This window comes from Lampris incognitus, chromosome 2 (genome assembly GCF_029633865.1).
Source record: "Lampris incognitus isolate fLamInc1 chromosome 2, fLamInc1.hap2, whole genome shotgun sequence".
Lineage (NCBI taxonomy): Eukaryota > Metazoa > Chordata > Actinopteri > Lampriformes > Lampridae > Lampris > Lampris incognitus.
Genome location: NC_079212.1, coordinates 117,397,469 through 117,417,130, shown reverse-complemented (window position 1 = coordinate 117,417,130; position 19,662 = coordinate 117,397,469). Strand labels below are relative to the sequence as shown.

The 19,662-nt window shown below is 43.7% G+C and overlaps 1 protein-coding gene and 2 non-coding genes across 4 annotated transcripts in view; all 3 read right to left on the bottom strand.

Moving 5' to 3' along the window:
- Positions 1-19,398, bottom strand: part of mst1rb (macrophage stimulating 1 receptor b) — a 37,190-nt gene extending 17,792 nt beyond the window's left edge. For both annotated transcript variants that reach the window (XM_056273784.1, XM_056273785.1), the window contains exons 1-9: positions 19,174-19,398; positions 15,246-16,553; positions 7,516-7,692; positions 7,268-7,390; positions 5,353-5,523; positions 4,129-4,289; positions 3,704-3,839; positions 3,334-3,470; positions 223-402 (exon numbers count right to left, since the gene is read on the bottom strand). In XM_056273784.1, coding sequence (XP_056129759.1) covers positions 223-402; positions 3,334-3,470; positions 3,704-3,839; positions 4,129-4,289; positions 5,353-5,523; positions 7,268-7,390; positions 7,516-7,692; positions 15,246-16,451 — 2,291 coding nt within the window. In that variant the 5' untranslated portion in view covers positions 16,452-16,553; positions 19,174-19,398. The remainder of the gene's footprint in view (positions 1-222; positions 403-3,333; positions 3,471-3,703; positions 3,840-4,128; positions 4,290-5,352; positions 5,524-7,267; positions 7,391-7,515; positions 7,693-15,245; positions 16,554-19,173) is intronic.
- Positions 12,309-12,380, bottom strand: trnap-cgg (transfer RNA proline (anticodon CGG)). Its single transcript has one exon. It is a non-coding gene; the product is annotated as a tRNA-Pro (tRNA).
- trnal-uaa (transfer RNA leucine (anticodon UAA)) lies at positions 12,397-12,479 on the bottom strand. The gene has a single exon. It is a non-coding gene; the product is annotated as a tRNA-Leu (tRNA).
- Positions 19,399-19,662: the final 264 nt, after the last annotated feature.

The following is a 19,662-nucleotide window of genomic DNA, read 5'->3' as shown; positions in this document are numbered from 1 at the left end:
AACAGTCATCATGGCTGGTGTTTGTTCCCTTAGACAGTGATTTTTTTTTTTTAGTTTGGATATACATATGTGTTAGTTTGAATATGTGTGTTTTTGTAGTTCTTGAATGTGTTTTTGTCTGTATGTTGCACTGCTGTGGGTTGGGGGGAAACAGCATTTTGTTTCATTTCATGTGCGCAAGTACATTCCTGATTCCTGATTCTTCCTAATTCACTGGCCCACCTGTCAAAACTGCAATCAGGCAGTACTGCAGTAATCTCGGGGTTCTCTTTGTAGTAAAACACTTTGGTGGTAAGAACACAAGACTTGTCTATGAAGACGCTGAGGGGGACATCCCTGACCTCCGAAATTGGCTGAGACAGACAAATAATGGAGGACAAGTTGCCTTTAGGCGGTGTGACCCTGCAGTGGGGAAAAAAAAGTAAAAAGGGAGTTGGTTTATGGAAATCAGTCCTACTCAAAAAGGTTACAGTACAGTGCAATCTTAGAGTCCAAAAGATCATGTTGTGACAATATAGATTATAGTTTATTTCATCTTGTTTCTGGCACAAATAAACAAGATATGCTTTGTATAGCCCCCCCCCCCGCCTTTTTTTCTCCCCAGACCTTTCGCAAAGTCCCGCCCCCCCCCGCTTGATTACTGTTGCTATGTCCATCAAGCTTTTCCGAACAATCCAGGAAGTAGCCGGAAAACCAAAAAACATGAAGGAAGAAATCGGCACATTCCCAGAGAAAATAAGTGATGTATTTTGGAGTAATTCATCTTTAATATCATCCCGTGAAAGGCAGAAGGGGTTACAGTATGCGGTGGCGGGATACATTCAGAATATTAAAAGTAAAACTGACTTGCATGGACTCCGGGCTGCCGGGTGCGACTGTAATTGAGGGTAAAGCTTACCGGTCGCAATCAAAGAATGAGAAAACCCATCAACTATTTCTGAAACACATTGTGGACCAATTGTGCTCTTGCACTGTAGGGTAAGTTACATATTTTAGCTATTATTGGTATATTTTTAATAATCCATTGTCAACATCACCGTATTTTAGTGTTGATTTTGGCCAAGGTTCCCCATGGCGTGCTTTTATCCAGGCTTTTTCGGGGGTTCTGTATGGGCTCCTGGGGATTGCAGGGAGGCCAGGGACATGCCCCAGGGCCGGGGGAACTGCCCCATGATTTTTTTTTATTTTTTTTAATTTTTTTTATCTTCGGACCAGAACCGGTATTTTCAACAAAATAAGGCAAACGAGATGCCTCTGCGGGTGGGATGACTTTTCCGATCGGCCGGCCCCCACCTGGAGCTCACAGGGGGAGAGAAACGTTTAAAATAGACTGGATATGGGGAGGTCAGACAGACCAGAGACCATCCCAGCCAACCCTTCCCGCGGGTCTTTTGCTCTGAAACGAAAGCGGAACCTCGCTAACCTGTGGGCTAGCTATTATTAGCTATCATTAAATTAGGTATCTATGGCCACAGACTAAGCTGGTTACGTTAATCAGGTACATTAATAATGTTATTTTGTTAGTCAGTAATGCATTGATATGTTGATAATGGTATTAATCATTGTGTGGGTAAAGGTAAAAGTAACAGTAATAATATGTTAGCTATATTAGCCATCAATAATAGCTAGTAGCAAGCTTAGTTTGATCAGACAGGTATTTTTGTTGCTTTTGGATGGATTAAGCTGGCCATGGGGTCTGCTATACTGCGAAATCCATTGCCGACATTGCGCTTCTTCCGTTCTGGTTTTCGGGAAGGGAAAGAAAATGACACCCCCTCCAAACTTTTCAGATATCTAGTATCCGATTTGCAGATCCCATAGGCACACCGTTTCAGCATTTTGCTGTCTGTCTGAAAGCTCGACGAACCTCTCTCACATAGAAACCGTTGCTAAGGTAAGATTGGACAAGCACCGTTCTGGGGCGGTACTTTGCAAAAGGTACTCGGCCAATTACCCCACTCTTCTGAGTCGTCCCGGTTGCTGCTCCACCCGCGCTTCTGATCCAGTGAGGGCTGCAGACTACCATATGTCTCCTCCGATACACGTGGAGTCACCAGCCGCTTCTTTTCACTTGACAGTGAGGAGTTTCGCCAGGGGGACATGGCGCATGGGAGGGTCACGCTATTCCCCCCAGCCCCTCCCCCCCGACAGGCACCCCGACCAACCACAGAAGGTCGGGGTGCAGCAACCAGGACACATACCCACATCCGGCTTCCCACCTGCAGACACGGCCAATTGTGTCTGTAGGGACGCCCGACCATGGATGTATTAGTAGAACTGGATACGGTGCCGCCGCTCAGACTTGCAGCCAATTTTTTTCCAGTGGTCACTCGCGGTATTGAAGCGAAAAATCCCCTGCGGCCCAGAAAGCATTTTGCCCACCACTGTAAAAGAGACGCATGTAAAACTTGACAGGACACCTGCAGCTATAGGTAACCGGAAGTAACCCGGAAGCCAGAAACTTTTTCGGCGTACGCGCCAGGCGAGCAATTCTCATAGGAATGAACAGGCGCCATTTTGGATCCGGTATCCAGTTCTACATCCATGTACCTGACCAAGCTGGAGGTAACACGGGGATTCGAACCGGCGATCCCCCTGTTGGCAGACAACAGCGTAGGCCGCTACGCTACCCGGATGCCCGCTTTGTATATTTTTACTTAAAAAAAATGCATGCAGAGCTTTATAGCATCTAATAGGGTGAGTGTAAATGACCTTTAATGTAGCCCGGCATACTCCCAGTATCTATTACATTTCATGTTTACTCGTTTGTAAGTGTTTTTGTAAGTTTAAGTCATTAATAATGTCATTAGTTTATAGTTTAAGGTCAATGCTTTTATTTTGAAAGGTTAATGTCGCACATTTCCAAAAACCTGTTAAATGAACCGTAAAGGGGTGATGAAAAACACGTAAACAAAAGAAAGGTGTACATATCACCATGTATCTGCATAAACCAGAGTTGTCGCCTAATCGTGAAATAGCTTAAACGTTTAGCACATGGCTGATAAAGGCACGCCCTGTGATGGCCTGACGGCCTTGTCCGGGGTGTCGCCCTGCCTGCCACCCAATGACTGCTGGGATAGGCTCCAGCATCCCTGCAACCCTGACAGCAGGATAAGCGGTTTGGATAAAGGATAATTCTTCTACAAATGTTGGAACAAGTATAAGTAACAGGGAAGACGAAATAATGATGCTTCTAGCAATGACGTATTTTTTCACCTACTACAAAGAAAAGTAGGACGTCTTAATTTAGTGGTCAAAAAAATTGAACTTGATGAGAATTAAGTCAGTGAGGGGTTGAAAATGATGTACAATGCATGTCTTTATAGGTCAAACCTTTTTATAGGACAGGGCTCATCATTGAGAGTGATCCTCCTGGTCTTGCCAGCATCCAGGTGAGGCCCAGTCACAGTGATCAGTGTGCCCCCAATACGAGGCCCGTAGTTGGGCTGGATTTCTGTGATGTTGGGAATCTAAGGATGAAATTTATCATTTATGTAAAACGATTTGTCGCTATGTTATCAGTGTATTACACACACACACACACACACACACACACACACACACACACACACACACACACACACACACACACACAAAAACATGTATAAAATGGTCCAAAAAGAACAAAATTAGATGTTAAAAGATATAATGAGAAATGTGGAATCTTGTAATGGTGATGTAAACATAGCATAGGCAAGATTACCACAAACGTGAACCCTGACATCTCTGCCTTCCCATCAATAGAATAGCGCCCCTCCACCTTGCCCTCGTGCACCTCTACCGTAACGTTGACTGGTTTGGACAGCTCAATTGCGCCAGAGCGAATCTTGCACACCAGGCTAAAAATCAGCAAAATAAAAGACTCTTTTCAGTCTGTCTGCAAATAACAGACATGTGTGCAGCACAAGTCAGTTGAAATTTCATGGTGAGTCAGCACTTTGACACTCAAAAAGGCATTTGATTACAAAGGCCGTCTCCTGCAATTGGAAAGTTGCTTTCAAGTTAAATCCAATTTAACTTGAAATCAAATTATAGTATTCCATTTTCTTTAATATTATTACGTAAATAGAACTACCATTTATACAGTTTGTTCCTGAATCTAAGAGTGGGCCCTGCATCGATACTGACTGTGTGTTGTTGCTCTTGACCGGCAGCACGGCACAGGATGCCGGCCCCAGTCTGACCTGGTGAGTTCTGGAGGTGATGGCGGGTCTTAAGGGGGACTGGAACTCCCAGCCGCAAACTGTTAGCTCAGTTTGACCATCAGGAGGCGCAGTCCTTGGAAAGAACTATGTCGATAAATCAGAAATGAAGTACTTTAATGAAAACCTTCACAGCTGAAATATTGCAAAATCATTGTATGAGGAAGAATGTTTGCGTATGCAAAGACAGGCACTCAGAGTGCTGGTGTTGCAATCGTTAAAAAGCCTTGAAAGTCAGGGCTTTTTAACTTTTGCAACACAGGAATGTGAGTGCCTTGGATTTCCATTTGTTTTTGCATATGCCTATAACCCTTGACTCCAAAGAGCACCTTTGCTTGCTGAGTGTTTTTTTTCTTTTTTTTGGGGGGGCGGGGGTTTCCCCCCTTTTTCTCACTAATTGTACTTGGCCAACTACCTCATTCTTCCGAGCCGTCCCAGTTACTGCTCCACCCCCTCTGCCAATCCGGGGAAGGCTGCAGAATACCAAATGTTTCCTCCAATACTTGTGGTGTCGCCAGCTACTTCTTTTCACCTGACAGTGAGGGGTTTCACCAGGGGGACATAGCGCATGGGAGGATCACGCCACCCCCCCCCCCCAAACAGGTGCCCTGACCAACCAGAGGAGGTGCTAGTGCAGCAACCAGGACACATACCCACAATTGGCTTCCAACCCCCAGACATGGCCAATTTTGTCTGTAGGGACGCCCAACCTAGCCGGAGGTAACACGAGGATTCAAACCTGCAATCCCCATGTTGGTATGCAACGGAATAGACCACTACACTACCTGGATGCCTCTCCTTCTCTTTTTTTTTTTTTTGCATATGCCTATTACCCTTGACTCCAAAGAGCACCTTTGCTTGCTGAGTGTTTTGTGCTACTTTTTTCCAAAGTTTTTTTTAACTGAAATATTTGTAGATAAAGGACATACTCAAATTTATCTGTTTTTGAACTCTTTAAAGATACTTGCATACTTGCATAGAATCAGTTGCAGTCTGCTGTACTGCGCAGAAATATTCCGTATGTGCAGCGTGTTTCATGAGCACAGCACATGGCGCGTGGCAATAACATGGCTATTAATAACATTATTAATATTATTATTATTAATATTAATAACATGGTATGGTCCAAGAAGTTGTGAACAGGTCTCACCCCTGTGATGCCTGGCGGACAAGACTCATTCCTCCAGTGACTGTCACACTCGCTCTCCCATGAGCACTCTCCAGAGCACCAGCCGCAGCCCATGAACTTTGGAGCAGTCAGACACATGGCGCAGGTCAGGAAGTGCTGACAGCCTGGCCCTCTCTGAGGCACCTGAATCATCTGTAACCAAGAGAAAACACTTTGATATTTCTTGTTATTATCATGTGAAAGTTTTTTATTTTTTATTTTGAGATACTATTTTGATCCCCGTAGGGAAATTACGCTCTGCGTTTAACCCATCCTAGCTGTGTAGCTAGAAGCAGTGAGCAGCCACCCTGCAGCACCCGGGACCAAATCTAGTTCGTCTTGCCATGCCTTGGTCAAGGACAAACAGGAGTACTAACCCTGACGTGCATGTCTTTTTTTATGGTGGGGGAAACCGGAGCACCCAGAGAAAACCCACCGCAGACACAGGGAGACCATGCAAACTCTACACAGTGGACAACCTGGGATGACCCCCAAGGGTGGACAACCCCAGGGTTTGAGCCCAAGACCTTTTTGCTGTGAGGCGACAGTGCTAACCACTGTGCCACCATGCTGCCAAAGAAGATCTCTATGACAGGCACCCAGAGGCGCCACCAGAGATTGTGGGGCACCATGGAAAGATTTCACATTGATGAATAAGAAGTTTGTGATATTCAAGGACAGGCTGTCAAGGCGCAGCCCAGGCAAGGAGTGTGTCCCTTTTGGGAACCTAAGAATTGCATATCTTCTCTTCACAGATGATGTGGTTTTGTTGGCTTTATCGGAGTGCGACCTCCAGCACGCACTGAGGTGGTTTGCAGCTGAGTGTGAAATGGCTAGGATGAGAGTCAGCATCTCCAAGTTTGAGGCCATGGTTCTCTACTGGAAAATGGTGGATTGCTACCTCCGGGTTGGGGGTGAGTTGTTGCCTCAAGTAAAGGAGTTCAAGTATCTCGGGGTCTTGTTCATGAGTGAGCGTAGCGCGGAGCAGGAGATTGACAGGTGGATTGGTGCAGCATCAGCAGTAATGCAGATGTTGTACCAGACCGTTGTGATGAAGAGGGAGCTGAGCTGGAAGGCAAAGCTCTCAATTTACCAGTAAATCTTTGTTCCAACCCTCACCTATGGTCTCATGAGCTTATGGTAGTGACCGAAAGGGTGAGATCAGGCATACAAGTGGCTGAAATGAGTTTCCTCCGTAGGGTGTCTGGGCTCAGCCATAGAGATAGGCTGAGGAGCTCGGACATCTGGAGGGAGCTCGGAGAACCACCGCTTCTCCTTCGCGTCGAAAGGAGCCAGTTGAGGTGGTTTGAGCATCTGATTAGGATGCGTCCTGGGTGCCTTCCTTTGGAGGTTTACCAGGCACGGCAAACTGGGAGGAGACCCCGGCCCGGGGTAGACCCAGAACTCGCTGGAGGGACTACCAATCTGGCCTGGGAACACCTTGGGATCCCCCAGGAGGAGCTGGAGGGTGTTGCTGGAGAGAGGGACATCTGGAGTGCCCTACTTAGCTTGCTGCCACCGCGACCCTACCCCGGAGAAGCAGCTGAAGATGAATGAATGAATGAATGAATGAATGAATGAATGAATGAATGAATGAATGAATGAATGAATGAATGAATGAATGAATGAATGAACAAATGAATGATTGAAAAAAATGATGGATGGATGGATGATGGATGGATGGATGGATGAGAAGCTAAAACCTTCTGGTCTAACATTTTTTGAGGGCCCCTGGAATCGTCCTAACTCCCCTCCTCCACATGGCGCCACTGCAGGCACCCCCAGTTGTTGATCACAAATGCACATGCCCATCTAAATTAAGCTAAAAACATGTAAGCTGATCTGCACGTTATTTCCTGTATGTTTAAAAAAATCATGGGGATGCCAACTTCCATACCTTGTCTCCAACCACAAAGAGGAGGTACTCGGTTGAGTACACAGCAGCGATGGAGGACACCCTTTGGTTCTCTACCAAAGAGTAATTGGCAAAAATGATGGGGCTGGATCTTGTCAAGACAAGCTGCCAAAAGAAACACAGCAGTGGGAATGTGTACATTAGCCAAGTAACAATAACAGCCGAAAAGCAACAGTTTCCAAAGTGTAAGATTATAGGACTTAGTCAAAGGTGTGTGTCCCCTTGTGTACCTGTAGCAGCCGTCCATTAGAGGTGCCGATGTGGGCCACTGTCTTGTTTTCTATGGTGGTGACCAGCAGAGAGGTGAGCAGGACATCCCTCATCTGCCTGTTGAACAGGTCCACTCTGTAGTAGGGCTTTGACACCATGGTGGGATGGTCTCTGCATGTGGCATTGTTCTCCATGCTCTAGTCATAAGGGCATAGACAGCAGATGATATAAAAAAGACACAGTAAGCATTGTGCTTGGAAAAGTATAGCATCCTCTTTGATTTGTATTAGAAGGTTTTTATTTCAAAACTTATTGCATGAGACTTACAATGAAAAAATCTAATACAGTGCAGGTCAGAGAGCCATAAAACCAACATAAAACCAAGGAAATGCAATTAAAGATTTGTGTAGCCTACAAACTTCCTCTCACCCCAGCACAGTATCATAGCTGCCCACCAAACTATATTGTCTTAACTACAGAAAGCAGTTCATGTGTAGCAAAAGCAGTTTTTTACAAAGACGAAGGAAGAAAGAAAGAAAGCCACTTTATTTTGTCATTGTATTGTTACAATGAATTGTATTCTTATAGTGACATTTGTTCTCTGCATTTAACCCATCCTATTGTATGGGAGCAGTGGGCAGCTGCAGCACCTGGGGATGAACTCCAGTTCTTCTTTCCATTGCCTTGCTCAGGGGCACAGACAAGAGTATTAACCCTAACATGCATATCTTTTTAATGGTGGGGGGAAACCGGAGCACCCAGAGGAAACCCATGCAAACACGAGGAGAACATGCAAACTCCAGATAGAAAGTCAAGTCAATTTTATTTGTATAGCCCAATATCAGAAATTACAAATTTGCCTCAGGCGGCTTTACGGCAACACAACATCCTCGCATCGGATAAGGAACAACTCCCTAAAAAATAAAAACTTTTAACAGGGAGAAAAATTAGGAAGAAACCTCATGGAGAGCAACAGAGGAGGGATCTCTCTCCCAAGACGGACAACATGCAATGGATGTTGTGTTTACACAATTTACAGAATACAACACTGAAAGAAGATAATAAAATTATAATAGAATTATAAAATATATGAAGAATATGATGAGGAGGATACCAAACAGTGTCCAGATGCCAACGGAACAGCCTAGGACCCAAGCCACAGCATCAGCATCGCCATGTAAAAAAAAAAAACAGACCTGGGACTTGAACCCAGAAACGTCATGCTGCGAGGCAACAGTGCTAACCACTGGGCCACTATGCTACCCAAAGAACAACCTTTGCTTTATAACTTCCGTATCAGAATATGCATTCAGGGGTCCTGACAACTTCCACAATTTTACACAACAAAATATCAAATACAAGTAACTGCCATATTTAGATTATCATTCATCCAGCAGCATATTAGACCATAGTTAGGCAGCCCAGTGGTTAGCACTGTTGCTTCACAGCAAGAAGGTCCTGGATTCAAACCCCAGGCCATCCCAGGTCCTTTCTATGTGGAGTTTGCATGTTCTCTCCATGTCTGCGTGGGTTTCCTCCAAGTGCTCCGGTTTCCTCCCACCATCAAAAAGACATTGCCATTGCCTGACCAAGGCAATGGCAAGAAAAATTGGAGTTGGTCCTCGGGCCCTGCATGGTGGCTGCTCGCTGCTCCTAGCTACTTGGTTAGGATGGGTTAATGCAGAGGATGAATTTCTCCATGGGGATTAATAAAAGTATATCTTATCTTCATTCTCTTCATGACAAGCCACAAAAACCTGCAGTTGAAGGATGACTATTCAACGAAGTACAAATCATTAAGACTGCTCAGGTCTGCGAGTTGACCGCTTTGTTGTGTTTTGGGGTCATCAGGTGGTTGTATTTAAGGGGAACACAAATCTGTCTCTGCATGAGAAAGACAGAACAGCACAACTTAAGCTGTGATTCGAGGCCAATTGTGAAACGAAATCATAACAGCCGAGATTGGCCAATACACAGAGTTTGTGACACCACAATAAATAATATAATAAGATGACATTGATAAATGGATGTTTGCCTCACCTCTGACTGAATAATTGCCCTGTAGCCTTAGATACAGTTATGAAGAGTATTGTTTGTTTTAGGGGCGGTTTACACTACTTTCACTTGTGACAAAATGTTAGCCATGAAAAAAAGTGTGTACTTGCAAGACTAGAACTCTGCTAAAGGTCAATTTAAAGCAAATTATGTAAAAGCTTTTCTTAGTCATAAGAGAGCAGTAAAGAAATGTACATGTTAGCTTTCCAATTTCTGTTCAGTAATATGTTGCAGCAGGCCTATATTGCATGCACAGTCTGCACAACACAAACAACATTGTTACTGACTTGCATACTTGAGTCACTTCCATCGGCATGGTCATTAACTGATATCTATCTCTTACCCTTATCGGAAGAACTGAAAACCTTGAAACAAACTGAGTTTCCTAAATAAGCCTTGGTGGTTTCTGAGCCTAATAACTTGGAAGCTGTTATTCGGGCAGCTGAAGGACAAAGACAGAAAATGCATCTCCCACAATGCAACACAACCCTGGTGAAGAATATTAACTGCTGTCCTTAAAGTCATTTAACTTAAGAAGAATAACAACAATAACATTAAAGACGAGACAATAAGACAATTAAATTTCTTCTTCCTCCAAATTAAAAAAAAGGGTAAAATGCTGTAAATTATGCTTCACTTGAGAGGGAGCATTTTTCCTCATTATCAGAAAACGATCTGTCCCTAAAAGGTCTATGCTTTACTTGCCAACAGACATTTATTTTGCAGGTTTCCCTGGTTTGTATGCATTTGGGAGGATAACACTGTAACAGGGCAGTGTGATGCAGAAAATGTGACATAGACTACATGTTCTGAGTGATGCAGTTCACCAACACAGTGATTAATGTATTACTGCCGTAATATTCAGAGAGCAGACAGATGAAGCGCAGATGATGTTATTGGCAGCATTTTATGTTTTGAAATGCTGGGGAAATGGAAGAACCAGAATTTCATATTCCTGGACATTTCTCTTGGCAGCTTCCTTTTTGTAGACTAACAGCCAGTGACAAGCAGCATAACAGAGCAGACCTCAGGAATAGTATACAATCCTGGAGTTCAACACTCCAGATTGACTCAACTATCAGTTGTGGTAAGCTTCAACTGTAAATCCAAGCGAGATCCTATTAACATTATGCAACTATTAATTCAAACTAATTCCAGTCTTTTGTCATCTGTAAAATATTCAGAGAGAGAAATTGTTATTTTTCCACCATGACACACAATGAGAAACCTGAGATGCTATAACAGGGTTATGCTAACACACTGGGTCATGCTTCCACTTTTCCCATGAGTCTCCCTCATTTTTTTACTCTTAGAGTGTGCCTAAGATGTTACCACTCTGGGTCATTTCCCATTTTTCATAACATTACTCATTAGCGGTTAAATTCAGGTTTTGCAACAGTCCTCTTTACTGGTGAATGATGGTCACATTATACTCTCTGGTTAAAACAGATTTTAATCCTGCAGTTCACCGCACATTCCAACTAAAGGACTGATGTTATTACAAAGTTATATTCAAAGTTATGCACCGTAATCTCAACATAATTTTAACCCAGGAGTGTGCTTTAAGAGCAGCATAACCACTGAGATGTGCTAAACAGGAAAAAAAAAAAAGAAAAAAGAAAGGTAGACGTTAGATTTCCTGAACAACCAAATGCCTGAAAATAAGTTGATTCTGTATCATCTATTTTGAATGCTTTACTAATTACACGGCACACACAAGGTATAACTCTGAGCCTGGGAACCACAATGGGAGCACATGTGGGGTGTAAAATAAAACGACCTTTCAGAAAAAAGAAGAAAGCCACTTTATTTTGTCATTGTAGGTTACAGTGACATTTGTTCTCTGCATTTAACCCATCCTATATAGGAGCAGTGGGCAGCTGCAGCACCCGGGGACCAACCCCAGTTCTTCTTTCCATTGCGTTGGTCAGGGGCGCAGACAGGAGTATTAACCCTAACATGCATGTCTTTGGGGTGGGAGGAAACCGGAGCACCCGGCGGAAACCCACCGCAGACACGGGGAGAACATGCAAACTCCACACAGAAAGGACATGGGATGGCCGGGGGTTCGAACCCAGGACCTTTTTGCTGTGAGGCAACAGTGCTAACTAGTGCTGCACGAATAATCTAATCGCAAACGCAATATCAGCCTGTGCAATTATATAACCACAAAAGGCTGTGATTTAATTAAATACTAAAATATGTGTGTGTGTGAACGTCTGTTTGTGTACAGTCTGCATATCTACGCCCATAAATAAGAGCTGACCAATCAGGCTCTGTTTAGGCAGTGACGCGTGTGCAGTCTACGGTCAGATGACTACACGTCTGCTGTGTGCAGATCAGAAAGAAAGAAGGAAAAAATTTATACTGATGACAAGGAGCAGGTTAATGCTGATGAACTAGTGGCCAAAACAAAACAAAAAACCTCTGTTATATGGCGATATTTTGGATTCAAACTCAGCGATATTGAGCAGAAAGAGGTACTGTGTAAAACATGCAAAATGAAAGTCGCGGCAAAACGATTTTGTATTATTTGTATAAATGCGTTTATTATATCGCAAATCGCAATCTTGTCGGCAATAATCCCCATATGACTTTTTCACTGAATCGTGCAGCTCTAGTGCTAACCACTGGGCCACCGTGCCGCCCATGTAACGCTACAATTCAATAGCTAGGTTAAAGTGTTCATTGCCTTACAAGTTCAACTGTTAATGAAACACACAACAAGTCTCCTTTCATTTCAAGTTTTCAGGGCTTGGGGCTCATCCGGGAGTCGAACCCGGGACCTCTCGCACCCGAAGCGAGAATCATTCCACTAGACCAATGAGCCCCGGTGATAATATTTCTACCAGGAGTGGGGCTCGAACCCACGTGGACATATGTCCATTGGATCTTAAGTCCAACGCCTTAACCACTCGGCCATCCTGGTGTAGACACATATTGGATACTCAACCATAAATAAGCCATAAAAAGTTAAAGTAGTGTTACTAAAGGCCAGACGGCTACTAGAAGGGACTCTTTCGTGTGTGTGTGTGTGTGTGTGTGTGTGTGTGTGTGTGTGTGTTTTGAAGCGGGGGGTTGATTGTGTTTAGTTCATGGTTTTGCACGGTGGTTTAGTGCAACACACTGCTTCATCTCCTTGGGCATACCTGATGCCTTGACTGAAAGAAAAACTAGAGGAAATCCCTTTGCTGTTGTATTCTTCCTACTGGGTAGGAAAACCATCCATAACCACTTATTTATTTATTTATTTGTTTGTTTGTTTTTGGGTTCAGTTTCTCATACAAGGCATGGTACTGCTGTTGACAAGGAAACCATAGCTACTTTTGAACCACATGCTTCATGGCACGATATCCTAAATGTCTATTTAAAATTTTAGTTCTGTAATTCCAACGCAAAGTATTTTTCAATAAAATAACTTCTTTCTAGTGTTCCCAAAAATTGTCAAACTGGCATTATTCTAGAATGCATAAAAACCAAACCCCCTTCCTGACACTGAACATTGGAGGACTTAGATGAAAAAATAAAGAAGTTGATATGGAAAGTATGCTTGGAATCATAAAAATCCCTGCAGTTTACCCAAGGGAATTGATATATTGCAAGTGATCACTGCCATGCCATCCAAAAATATAGCCAGCTGTACAATATGACTCTAAAAGGATATCAACCATGAATTCATGACAGTCATTTAACTCAAATGAGAGTCAGGAAATCACCGCCACAGAGATATGGCATACAGCATTTGACATGAGATGACATGAGGTCATCTTATTGTCAGATATAACCACCTCCTCTCGCCCATCAGAGAGATCAACTCAAGGGGTTATGCAAAGTAACCTCACTTCCAGTTGGCCTCCATCCAATATCCATTCAGCCATTAGCAACTGCATAATGACAAGAGCGCAGGCTGACTTTTTCCATGTTTTTCCATCCAAAAAGGACTTTGGATCCAACCATGTTCCCTCAGATTTATCACTGTTCATATTTCCATTTCCCTTCCTGACGCCCCTGGGAGGCTGATGATCCAAACAACAATTCAAAGACTGCCTTCGTAACCCAAAAGAAACTAAATGAACCTTGACTAACTCCACATTGTGGTTTCTTATTCACTGGTACATCATCTGAGGGGGTTTGAGGAGATGCAGAGGATGTGTCAAAAGTAAATGAGTCCCCCCCATGATGGGAAAAGGAGGGGAAAAAAACCATGTCTGTGACATAAACAATGGGAACAATTCACTCTGCAAGTCTCTAATAGTCACACACTTTCTTTAGGTGCGAAGGGAATCCTCCTATAAAAAAAAGAAAAAGAAATGCACACTCAAGATGACTTAAGTCTCTGTTTGATTGGTTAGGGGTTGATTCGGTTTGTTTGTCCCTTGTCTTGAATCGCTTTCATTGTTTCCGTGGGAATTAAGTTTTGCAAGTTTAGACACACCATTTCCTAATCTTAATTGCTTAGGCATATATCTAAGAAAAAAATATCAACAGTATCGAACAAGCATTTATGTTCATATTCTTAGTCTGCAAATTGTCCTGCCGGGAAAAGGATGCTGCTCAGTGCAATGCCTTATCAATGGATCACATATTTCCTATTTCAACTGATGTTATTGAGAAAGTCAATGATCTGCATTGCTGCCAACACAGAGATGTTCTGGAAGAGTGGGTATTTTTTCCTCTTTGTATCAGTGGTGGTGGTTTTTGGGATAGGAGGGTTATGACTGTTCAAAAAATAAATGCTTCACTTGCAGTGGTGCCTCTGTTGTGGATCATGTTATGCTGTTCCTACAATACAGCATCCTTCTTACAGTCATCACTGGATCAGAATCAAAACCAGACCGATTAGTTCAGCAACTTAGAAGGTAACATGCGAGTAACATACAAGGACCTGACAGGATGCTCTCATGAAATACATTGGGCATAACGCACAATTACCACAAGAAATTATAAATTCATAATCTGTCATTTACTACTACTGTCCCGGCCACTCTTTACGTTGTCTCCTTTGATTCAGCATCTCACAGTTTGGGGGGGGGGGGTTTGTCTGTTTTTTTCCCCTTTTTCTCCCCAATTTTACTTGGCCACTTACCCTATTTTCCAAGCTGTCTCGGTCGCTGCTCCACCCTCTTTGCCAATCCGGGGAGGGCTGTAGACTACCACACGCCTCCTCCGATACATGTGGAGTCGCCAGCCACTTTTTTTCACCTGACAGTAAGGAGTTTAGCCAGGGGGACGTAGCACGTGGGAGGATCACGCTATTCCCCCCAGTTCCCCCTCCATCCCAGATGCCCCGACCAACCAGAGGGAGGCGCTCGTGCAGCGAACAAGACACAAACCCACATCCGGCTTCCCACCTGCCGACGCGGCCAATTGTGTCTGTAGGAACGTCCGACCAAGCCGGAGGTAACACGGGGATCCGAACCAGCGATCCCTGTGTTGGTAGGCAATGGCATAGACTGCCATGCCACCCGGAGGCCCACTCACAGAAATTTAAAATGGTACCATTTTCAATTTAGAAAGATATGAACAAAAAACAAAAAACAAAAAAACACACACAAGACAAAATATAGCAAAATGGAGACAGACGAGATCATTTTGCACTCACCAAAACAGTTACTGAAAAGTAATAAATTGCAACCACCCAAATAAACAGTTAATCTCCACTAATGCCTCCATGCAGGTGGAGTGTTTGGCTCACCTCATGGGGACAGCTCTCACAAGGCTGGAAGTGGCAGAGTCCTCTGGAGAGCTGCTCTGGTCCGGATTTGCAGCAGTCATCCACGCCATCATCGATGGCTTTGTTTACGTTGTCCATGGGGAAGGCACACAGGGCGGAGTCATGCTCTGTGACACCGTTGTCATCAGTAACAGCAAAAACCCCATAGAGGATGTCCTCTTTCTCCTCAGCCCCTAGTTCTTCTGCCAGCTCCCTGCCTGCCTTGCCAAAGTGGGCCGCCTGTACCACATTGTAGACCACATCCTTGTAGGGCTCACTGGCCACGTTCCTCCTGCGACGCTTTGGTTCGAATCGACACTCCAGAATCAACTCGCGATACCGCTTCATTTCCCATTCGTTGCGTGGGAGCCGACCAAGCCGTGTCTGAAAGGGAGATGATTCCTGATCAGGGCTCTCTCTCTGGACAGACAGGAAGTAGACAAACTCCTGGGTGAAAAAGCTGTAGACATAATCGATACTGTATGTCCTCCGCAGGCCTGGCAGGACTGTCAGGCCACGCACATCACTGTAGAAACCGTCCTCGGTTGCCAGCGGGCGGCGGACAGATATAGACTTCCTACCATAACGTTGTGTCACACTGTCATTGACAGTGGCTGCCACAAAGAAGTACACAGTTTGACCCTCTTCCACCATGGTGACTTTGGTACCAAAAGGGCTGGCTAGACAATCTGGGCAGTAGGCAGCTGAGTTTGAATCCTTTCTGAACAAACATTTGGAGAGAGAAGGTGGCTCTCCATTTGTGTTCAGCTGGTGAAAATAGCATATGCCATACTGAGAACTTCCACAAGAGTATAAATACATAAAGAGAGTATCCAACAATAAGACTTGATTGTTTGTATTCTCTAAAAAGTTGGGATCCTTGTCAATGTCACACAAATCACATATCTTACACTCTGGGCTACCCACTGGTCCAGTACGAAGCTCCCAAACCTTCTCCAGGCTTCTGTTGACACCTTCGATCAGATTTTGAGAAGCCACGTACACCTCCTGGTACAGGGAATTGTTGACAATGTTCTGGATGGGGCTGCAAGCCTGAAAGAAGGGCATGGTGTAAACCAATGAGAAGTTGACAGGGCTTGGGGCCATCAAGGGACAGCTGGGTGATGCAAAGGCCAGCAGAGTCTGAAGCCAGACGCATGTACCCCACTGTGTGGTCCAGTGGACCATCTCCACTCTGAGGTGCAGGGGGATGACAGTACAGACAATTCGGGGTTACCTCCAGCTCTGATTATGGAACAAAGGCATGCTTTTTAATCAGCCAGCAAATACCTAGAGGGAAATGATAGTGTAGAAAAGTCAAAGTCACTAAACAGCCATTTTTAAAATCACTCAAAAAATATGACAAAGATCCCTGAAAACCTGATGTAATCCCATTTTCTAAGAGATGTTACATGACCTCCAGAAAATCATTAATGCAATTATTGCGAAAGAATATGTGCGATTTTTTTTTGTTTTGTGTTGGTTTGTTGATTTGTTTATTTGTTTGTTTGTTTGAAGGGTTACTTTGTCCTATAAGAAAACAAGGTTGAAATCAATACCATTATTCTAAATGACATCTGCGGTAGAAAGGAACATGTAGTCATAAAGTGGCCATCATAAAAGCCTCCACTGATGACCAAACAGTGGAGGTTATTGTTTACATAATCATACAGAAGCTTTCTAAGGTGATCAGTCATTGTCTGGTCATTTTATCCATTTAATGTGTTATTCTGAATGTTTTGTTTCTCTCTCTTCCCCAACTGAGTGACAGTTATTTCATGCAAGGAGAGATGGTATAATGTACTAATGAAGTCAAAAGTGTAGAAATAAACCATTTTACTCACTGTTCCCATTTTCTTTGCCGGCGATGTCTATCTATCAGTCAATCTATCTATCTATCTATCTATCTATCTATCTATCTATCTATCTATCTATCTATCTATCTATCTATCTATCTATCTATCTATCTATCTATCTATCTGTCCATCCTAATCAGTCTCATAACAGGAATGAACTGAAACATTTCTTCACATTGAACAGAAGCTGTTTGGGTGGATTATTAACTAGACACATCGCAGTAAAGTTGCACACAAGAGACCTGGCCTCCCTGCTTTGCATTCCTGTCACAACCACTACGTGCCTTTCTGAGGAAAAGATGCGCATGGACTGATTGTCAAACAAGGTGTACCTTTAAAAGTCCGATGTGAAACAGGGACATCTTGGAAACACATCAAGGAATTTCGTGGAAACGTTTCTTTTTCTTTCCTTAGGTCACGTGGAAGGTATTTTGGTGTTAATTTTCATGTCGTGAGGCCACATAGCCTCACTTTAAGCGGTCACATGGAGAAGTTGAAAGTCAAGGGTCTGGTGTCTGTATGGCATCAATAATTCATAGAATCCTGCTGATGACGTGTTACAGTTTAACATTTGCAGCTCCATGTGAGAACAATCCAAAGTTAGGGTTTCAAAGCAGTAAAGACATGGGCATACATATAAATGGCACTAGGATAGGCTCCTGCATCCCTGAGAGCAGAATAAGCGTTTTGGATAATGGATGGATGATTGACTTTCTTCATGTTCATGGTTAATAAGGCAAAGGGTTGAAAATGAGTTTCCATTCATTATGCTATTGTACTACTGTGCTGTTTACAAGCAAGCTAGCCAGTTGATAATTGAATAGCTGCAAATTGTACTGATGAAGACTTCACTGTAGAATAAACGGCATTGTAGCAAATTCCGGGGGGAGCCGCGGGAACCGCCACAGCCGGGACGCGAACCCGTATCTCCTGCACCGCGGGCGACAGTATTAACCAGTCAACTAAGGGGTACGACCCGTTAGCCAAGGGCCAACGTGTCTACTTATCCGCGCACGTTACAGTATGCTTTAAAAAAATGAAAAATTGAGGCAATGCTAGCAGGAAGACTTCATGGATGTGTAGTGACGTTCAAATGCAGAGGGGGGAATTTTCAGTGTCACTGACTTATTACTTTAAGGGCAAAGTCAATCAGTGTCAGTCATCAACACGATCATATAGAGTGAATCCCCATGCTCCTCATCACTCAAATCATGGCAGATCATTTTTACAAGCACTAAAATCCGCCTGAGACTTTGTAAAATATGGTGGGGATCGCTCTCGTTCTGTTTAAAACTGTGAATGACCATTTATGATTACCACTCCATCAAGACACAAAGGAGTTGTTGGATGATGTCATTAATTGTTAGTTCATAGTATTATAGTGCAACTGAGCTGTTGTAAAATTTCACGTGGCAACAATAGGTACTTGATTTGATAGTAGTTTTTTTGAGTGAAATAATTCCCACGCAGCAATGAAGCCGGGCATAGGGTTGGGCTCTGAACACTGACTGGAGGATCCATGCTTTGGCTCAGCAACACTTCGGAGATGTTATTAAAGGCACTGCCCCTTCATCAACACCTGGAAAGATTATTCTTTCACTGTGCTGTCTGCTTTTCCTTGATTTATTCATTATCTTAAGAAAAAAAAATCAAATCTTAGTACTCATCTCAAAGTCAATGAAATCCTGTCTGCACTCCAGTGAAGTCGAGCGCAGGTCTTGACTCCATTCCTATCCTAACTAGCATGAAATTAGAGCCAAATGCACATGTGCAACAAGCGCACAGGACACATACACACACGTGCGCGCGCACACACACACACACTAAACAGCAACCTGGACCGGACATGTGTATATATATATATACGGGACATATATATATGGGACAGGGTTGTGCGTCACACGTTTGAATCAAAAACTTTTCACGATATCACCCTAACACTATCTAGGAGGTAAATTCAGTGAAACTGTCTGCAGCCTGACTTTTCATCACACGCCACAAGTTACCACGAAAGACATGAACTTGAGTAAGTAAAAGGAAACGCAACTTCTTACCTGTATAAATCTGTTCAAGCGACGTTCCCCCGTCAATGTTGGTCCTCGCTTAGTTGTAAGAGCGGAGGATGGCTCAGTTGTCCTCAGGTATTTTTGTTTTGGGTTTTTTTTAAGGAGGGGGGTGTCGGAAAGGACTAAAACCGGCTTGTTTTTTTGTGTTAATACTTTAGCCACATTGTAGGTGTGATCTAATAAGTGTGGCCAAGGCGGGCTAGTTTCACATCCTCCTTCAGTTCTCAATGGAAGTGGCACTTGGTGTCTTGTGTTGCTCCGCCCCGTGACGCACCGCTTTACTAGTCCTGAAACCGAGCCGAGCGTCACTGCGTTACTTCTTTATACACTGTCGCCTTTCGTTTGGGTAACGCAGAACCGACAGTTCACATTTTAGGGCCGGCTAACGCGATCTGACCAGAGAAGAATGTTAACAGTCGTCCTCCTCGCCATAAACAAGTCGAAACACAGAAAACACAGCGTCATTACAGATGATAA